The 7,455-nt window shown below is 51.4% G+C and overlaps 1 protein-coding gene across 1 annotated transcript in view; it reads right to left on the bottom strand.

The window, feature by feature from the left end:
• Dkk4 (dickkopf WNT signaling pathway inhibitor 4) overlaps positions 1-5,128 on the bottom strand; it is an 8,040-nt gene extending 2,912 nt beyond the window's left edge. Inside the window, exons 1-3 of the mRNA XM_033765573.1 lie at positions 4,960-5,128; positions 1,777-1,862; positions 232-495 (exon numbers count right to left, since the gene is read on the bottom strand). Of these exons, the coding sequence (XP_033621464.1) occupies positions 232-495; positions 1,777-1,862; positions 4,960-5,128 (519 nt within the window). The remainder of the gene's footprint in view (positions 1-231; positions 496-1,776; positions 1,863-4,959) is intronic.
• Between the last annotated feature and the right edge of the window lie 2,327 nt (positions 5,129-7,455).

Below are 7,455 nucleotides of genomic sequence, written 5' to 3'. Positions count from 1 at the left end.
CGACTGTTATATCCGGGCGGCCGCGCCCCCGCCCGGTTCCCTTCCTCCCGGCGCGCAGGCCCCGACAAATCCTCCAGGCCCGTTTGATCAATAGTTCAAAACAAGGGCCCGGTGGAGCAGAGGCAGGGCCACCCCACGCCTCCGGGGCCGAATCCCCCCTAATTACCGCATATCAAAGTCAGTTCAAAGGGCCGGGCCGGGACGCCGGTATCAAAGGCGACCGGTAATCACCTGCGCTTCCGACCTCGCTAATCCGAGGGCGCTGAGATCCGTCCTCACGCTAACTGCGCTCAGGGAAGTCATGAGTCTTGTCGGCCGTACGCGGTGGAAGAGGCCAGAAACTAACGCCGCCGAGCCTCTTGAGACTGCGAAGGCGAGAGGCGGAAGACGCTGCCGACCAGCTCTGCCTCGGGTTGTGAGAGCGGCGCACCTGCTCTCAGGCGGGCGGGAAACCGCGCGCCAGCGATGCATACAGGGAACGGTATGGAGCTGGGGCTGTTTTACGAGGACCATACTAGGGCATGCGAAAGGCCTGTTTCTTTTTCGTTTTTATTTATTTATTTTTCTTTTTTGGTACCAGGGATCAACTCGGGACCTTGCACTTGCAAGGCCGGCGGCAGAACCACTGAGCTAAATCCGTGGCCCTGAAAATCCTATTTCTAAATAATAGGTTTTTAGATTTCTAAATAAATCTAAAGCACATTTTGGATGGCGAGGACAACCACAGAAAGCCTGTTTTATACAGATTTACACAATTTGGTAGGAAGCTTCGAATTCACTTTAGGAGCAACACGTTTAATTTATATAGCACTGTGTTAAATTGGGGTAAGTGGTAAAGGTCATTAAGTCTCTACCTGATTTCAGATTTCCAACTTCCGGATTTGGGGGCGGCACGTGGGATGGAACTCGGACACTAGGCTAGTGCTCTACCACTGACAAGCATTACCAGACCTAATCTGAATGTTTATAAACTCTTTTTTTTGTACTTGGGATCGATATTGGGACCTTGCAACCTTGCACTTACGAGGCAAGGCAGCGGAACCACTGAGCTAAGTCCGTGTCCTGAATGTTTATAAACTGCGTCACCCACTCCGCCCCCCCCACTTTCTTTGGTCTGATGTTTATTAATTTATTTGTGTGTGTGTGTGTGTGTGTGTGTGTGTGTGTGGCTTTCTGAGCCCATGCTGCTGGCTGGCTTTGAACTTCTGCCTCAGTCTCCTGAGCAGTTGGGACTATAGGCATACACCACTGGGCCTGGTAGTCTGATTGTTTTACCCTAACAGACTGATAACAGAGGTCATATAATAGGCCTAGGATATTTTAAGGGTAGAACAATCTAGATCTGGGTCCACAATTCCACTTTAATTCATTGTTTTCATTGTCCCTTCACAGTATGTGAAGGATGTAAGGTTTTATTTAACATCTAAAAAGGCAGATTCCCTCTGTCGTAAGTGGAAATCTTAGTTTTCCTGGGTCTTCCTGGAGAACAACCTAACATCAGGGGGCATTGTCTTGTATCTGGACCTTCTGTGCAAGGCAAGTAACCCCATTTTTCTCTTTCGGGGTGCCGGGGATGGGATCTCAGGACTTGCACACGTGAGACAGATGCTCTGCCATGGGGTTACACCCGCCGCCTCTTACTGCCGAGCACTCTGAAGTCTGCCCTGCTGGCTGCCCGCCTCTTGGCTAGGTGGCTCTGGTCTTCTGGGGCCCTGCTCAGGGGCACCGTGGGAGTTCCTTCTTCCCTAAGTTCCTCCCTCCCCTTTCATCACTTACACCGACTTGAGACTCCCCCGTACTGTGATGAGCCTGCCGAAATGCCGAGCTGAACTGAACAGTGTGGTTGAGCATGGAAGACCCACCTGAGGATTGTTGCCAATAGCATAAAAAGAGAACTGAAGGGGAAGATCCGGGGCTGCTGATTTTCTACAACAAGCTTGCTTTATTCGGTTTTCCTGATGCAAACTTGGCTGTTCTCCTTGGAGGAGGAGCTCGGGGCTTTGCTGTTGCTGGAATGGCTGCTGTTCTCATCAGGGGTGGTCTGATCTTCACCGTGAGCATCACTTCCTGGCTCCAATGTAGAGCCTTCAGCCTAGTATCAGTGCAGGTTTTCTGCCTTCCACCACTTGCCTTTGGGCCTTCCGGTTACAGATCCTCGATACGGACAAGCATGAGACGTTGCCGTAGGCTCTGGAACACTGGATTAATGGAGTCTAGGGCACTAGGGCTCATGGAGGACACTGCCTTGGACTCTAAGGCTTCAGCTGGACTTGTGGGGGACACTGCTGTGGGATCCAGGCCCTTGGCTGGATTCTTGGTTGGGTCTGTAGTGTACGGTGAGATCTCTTGCACTCCTCTGCATTTGACTTTTTGGGTGACTATGATAAAATAATTCTATAAATTATGCATCCTATATTAAATCTATTTCCCTTGCAAACTCTAGCCACAACCAAGTTAAACAGTTAGGGCCTAAGATAAAGGTGAGAGCCTCGGTGTCTTACGCTGCTGGGCTTCTCTGCTTCCTGGGAGCCTAGGGCCTCTGCAGAGTGTGTGGACAGCAGGACTGGGTGGGGCAGGGTGCTGCACCAGCTCAGCATGGCACAGAGAACTGAGCCTCTAGAGTCCAGAAACAAGGCATGTATGCATGTATAGTTTCCATATATCATGACAAGCAATAAAATAAAGCTATAAAGGCAGAGTTGGAGGACTTATCAATGTATGAACACAGAGGAGGGCACGATTTGGACCTTCTGCTCAAGTAAGGAAATATGCTTACTGGAGAGTTAGTATTTAAGCTGGTTTTGTGGGATAAATAGAAGTTTGCAGAGGACAGGAGAGAAAAGGATGTTAGGAGCAGGACTTCTACCCCGGGAGAGTAGCACCAAGCAGCAACACAGACAGTGTGGGCTTTGGAGCCGGCCGACTGGACTTGGTCCTGGCCTGTGGACCAGTCCCTCCCTGTGAATGCACCTGCCTGACCCAGCACCCACAGAACTCCAGCTGCCTATTCACTGCCCCTAAACCTAGGGGTGCTGTGAGGGCAGGCCATGGCTTGCTTGCCTCACACTCTGTTTGGGGTGCTCTGCATATAATCAAAGCTCTGAAAGCCTTTGCACAATTCATGGCTGCAGAAGTGAATGGATTTATAAGACATTTGGTCAAGTTAGATCACTCTAGGCTGCAACCTCTTCAATTGCCAAGCTGATGCTACCTTCCTGTGCCGGTCAGCTTTCCGTGACTGTGACAGACACAAGATATGACTGACTGAAGAGAAAGAAAGGGTTATTTGGGTCCTGGTTCCAGCCAGTCAGCTCCACGGCTCTGGGCCTGTGGCAGGGCAGAACATCGTGGCAACAGGCAAGGCAGAGACAGCCACTCAGCTCTCAGTGGCTGGGAAGTAAAGAGAGTGACAGGAAGGAGCAGGGTTCTAGTGATCCAACTTCTGCCCCCACCTCCCAAAGGTTCCACATGTAGCTCTTTGGGGACACCCCAGAACCAAGCCATAGCACTACCCCACTTTGACAAGATTTTGAGGGCCTACATGGGTACCCAGCACACACAAATCCATAACAACTGTCTGTTCTCTACCGCCCAGGACAGAACTTTCCATCACCACATAAGCCAGTGCCCAGCAACCACAGGCCCCAGCAGGGCCTCTACAGATGCTCCTTGAATACAGCTCACTAATGACCCACTGCCCTAACCTTGGCCTCATTTTCAAAGAAGACAGCTATTTCTGCCTCTATAAGGCAGAGCACTCTGGATGACAGCAGGTAGATGAGGTAAGTTCTCCCTGGAAAGTGACTCTGGGTACTTTTTCAACCCCGCCAAGACTGCCTGTGGACAATAATCACAGTGCTCCTCTGTGGGGCAGCAGCCAGAAAAATGAGGTGCCCTCATGGCAATGTTTCTGGTCCAAAGCAACATCTCAGCTATTTGGGAATAAGGTGCAATGAGGCAATGGAAAGAGGAAAACAGGGAAGGCTAAGGGAGGAAGAGGAAAGCTTTTAAAATGTTTCTTCTTAAAAAGGACCTTGGACTGAGTTTGGTGGTACATGTCTGTAATCCCAGCACTCTTGGAGGCTGAGGCAGGAGGATCTTAAGTTTGAGTCCAGGCTGGGCAATTTAGCAAGACCCTGTCTGAAACAGTGAAAAAGAAAGAGTGGGAGATGTGGCTCAATGAGAAACCCCTGGGTTTACTCCCAAATATTGGGGGGAAAATGCTAAAAAACAAAATCTTCCTCTCCTCTGCTCTTGGTCTCTGCTTCCAGGACGCTGTGAGGTGAGCAGTCTACTCTTCATCCCCTCTGCAGACATGGCCACGAAGGGCTCGCAGAACTCACTCAGCCAAGACCCAGCCCTACGCGGCCCAGTGCTTTGCCAAGCGTCATCACCTGGCCCTGCTCCCGCCTGGGACAGAGGGCTCCCTCCTGTACCTTCTGGCCCCCAGCTCACCACGTTGATGCCCCTGGCAGGGATTAACTGAAACCTTGAGCTCATCCTCTTAATTTTGTCACGAACACCTGGACCAAAGGAACTCTAAAACTGAGTGCTATTGAGTCAGCTCAGCAGAAGTGAAAATTCCCGAGGTGCCGGTTTCAGCTCTGTGGGTCTGAGCCCACCCCCGTGGCCTCCCAACCTGGGTGAGAACTGCAGGCTGGTGTTTGGGGGCTGCACCTGTAGGCTTCCCTCACAGATGCTGCCATTCCAGTCAAAGGCAGGATGTCAGAACTGGTGATTTACGTTCACTCCGGAGTGGAAATCTTTGTTATGACTTTTGTGTCAAAACCAGTTTGATTTCCATAAATTTTGCTTTTCTTAGAAGAAAATCAAAGTAACTGAAAAAGCAGGTCTTTGGCAGAGTCTCACAGGAAATATTCAATGAAGTCAGAGATGATGGGAACAGACAGATCTTGGGATATAATCTCAGAGCCAACGGAAGCACTGCCATTTAGTTACCTGGGGTCGGGAGGTAAAGGGAGCCACTCTCCACGGCGTTGAGCCAGACAGAGTGCCCAGAGCAGAGAGACTGCGGCCGGCCGCTCTCACTGACTGTGGCCTGGGAAAGGCCTCTGTTTCTCCGGATCTTGGGGTCTGTCGCACACAGTGTTCTGTGCCCTGTCCCCATGCTGCCCAGCTGCAGGACACACTTTTCGGACAAAGGACCCCTTCTCTCCAGAGCTTCAGAGTCGCTCCCAGCAGCAGCCTGCAGGCCGTATGGCTAGGTAGATTCACAGGTTTTGCTTTTGGGGTATGAGGAGTGGAACCCAGGGGTGCTGTAGCACTAAGCTGTGTCTCAGCTGCCTTTTATTTATTTTGATACAGAATCTTGCTAAGTTGCCCAGGCTGCCCTCAAATTTGTGATACTCCTGCCTCAGCTCCCAGGTAGCTGGAATTGGAATACCACCATGCCCAGATGGTGTTTTATTTTTTAAACTGAATTATAGTTATGTTCTAGGGTGATTCATGGCTGACCTCCTGACGTCCCTCTGCCTTGTGATTCTTTGCATCTGTCACATATGAAATGTCAACTTGGAAACAGTGTTTCCCCAGAGTTCACTTTGATGTACTCTCTTCATTGTAAATACCATGCCAGAGGCAGAGGCATCAGGAGGACAGACATCTGCTCAACTGAGAGAAGCCCATTCTTTTCCATGAAGTCATTGCCTCCCTTTTACACCCACATCTCCCAGTCTTTCTCATTGGCCTCACTTCTCTTTGATTTGTTTTCCTTTTTCAGGCCTACAGCTAACCCCACTGATTCTTTTCAAGATGCTCTCTTGGACTTGATGGTATCCTGGTGGTGTTGTGAGCCCACAGGGAATGGTAAGCTGGTATTGCCAGGCTGGGGTAGTGGCCCCTCAGAGGCTGTCACTGAGTACTGTGAAACATACAGACAGAGGGCCCTGGGAAGAGGCAAAGAAAGTACCTGGAACAGCAACCTGCGTGGCCTGGGGGACAGGATGAGCATCACACAACATCACATGTTGGCTGGTCTACAGCCTCTTCCCCAGCAAGAGACCCAGTTCTGCCATGTTTTGGCCTGGACCCCCTGACGTAGACCAAACTGGGTCTATTTTTTTCCCCACAAAAGTAAGGGGTTGAATCCCATTGCATTAGAAATCCCAAACTGCCCAAAATGCCAATTCAGAAGTTTTTCTTCTTGTTTTGTTGTTGTTGTTGTGGGGGGGTACTGGAGAATGGACTCAGGGTCTTGGGCATGCTAGGTAGGCACCCTACTATTAAGTGACAGCCTTAGCCTTTTGTAGTTATTGAGACAGGGTTTCAGAAAAATTGCCCAGGCTGGTCTTGAAATTGAGGTCCTCCTGCCTCAGTCTCCTGAGTAGCTGGCATTCTATACATTCACCATGGCCCAACTTGAAGTAGCAAACTAAACATTTAGTAGCCCTCCTGGAGGGAAGTCTGTGCAGAGCACTCTCCTCAAGCCTCTCCAAGACCTGCCTCCCTTTCCTGGGGGTCAGGGTATGGCTGACTCACTGGGTACAGTCTTTGCCACTCTAACCCAGGGATCTACCGAATGTAGTCCAAGAGTCCCCAGAACTTTGGCCAAAGAAAAAAGCTGTGGCTGAAGCTGCCTTCTGGTGGGCCCTGGTTTATCAGGAGTTTAATTTGGGGGACTTCCATTTTAAAATCAGGGACACTGAGGCTCAGAGAGGTACAGTAACCTGCCAGAGGTCACAGGGCTCCTGAGCCACAGACCTAGGATTTGAACAACCTCGTGTGTGTGTGTGTGTGTGTGTGTGTGTGTGTGTGTGCGCGCGCTCCGCCTTCTGTTCCTACAGGGCAATGCTGAACACAGGCTTTCCTGCAGAACACCACGGACACCTGAGCACTCTGGATGTCCGCAGCAGACTCTAGTCTTGGTGGAGTCCCGGATCCCGTTCCTAAGACAAGGTGAGACTTCCAGCAGGCAGCGTGGAGGCTCTCGGCCTCACCTTGTCTCCTGGCGCCGCCTGGCGGTGAAAGGGGCCCACAGGCGGCCCAGTATGTCTGCCTCGGGCGGAAATCCCCGCGGAACAGCGCTGCCTTCCCCGCCTTGTGAAAGCGAGTCCAGAAACAGCTTTCCCAAGTAGGAGACTCGCGTTCTTAGATTTTAGAAAATTTGGAAAATACAAAAAAGTGCGAAGAAGAAAATTAAAGATTAGATATACCCTGACTTGTTCATGGCAAAAGTTCCCCAGATCTCTGTGCAGGGGCGTGCGCACACCCGCGCACACACACGCGCACACCATGCACGCACTCGCGCGCCCACGCCTTCCGCCTGTACGTGACGGGCGACCCCTAGCGCCACCAGCCTTGCTTAGGCTCGGCTGCTCGCTGCCCTCGTCCGCGAGCCGTCCCTGTCCCCTCTGGGCTCACGCTGGGCGCCTCTCTTGCTTCCTTGTGTCCTTCCCCTGGGCCTGTTCTCCCGCATGTCGGGGACTGGACCCAGCG

The sequence above is a fragment of the Fukomys damarensis genome, unplaced genomic scaffold (genome assembly GCF_012274545.1).
Source record: "Fukomys damarensis isolate Sample0158 unplaced genomic scaffold, DMR_v1.0_HiC HiC_scaffold_18, whole genome shotgun sequence".
Lineage (NCBI taxonomy): Eukaryota > Metazoa > Chordata > Mammalia > Rodentia > Bathyergidae > Fukomys > Fukomys damarensis.
Note: the sequence above shows the minus strand (reverse complement) of the source record. Positions and strands in the feature narration are given on the sequence as shown.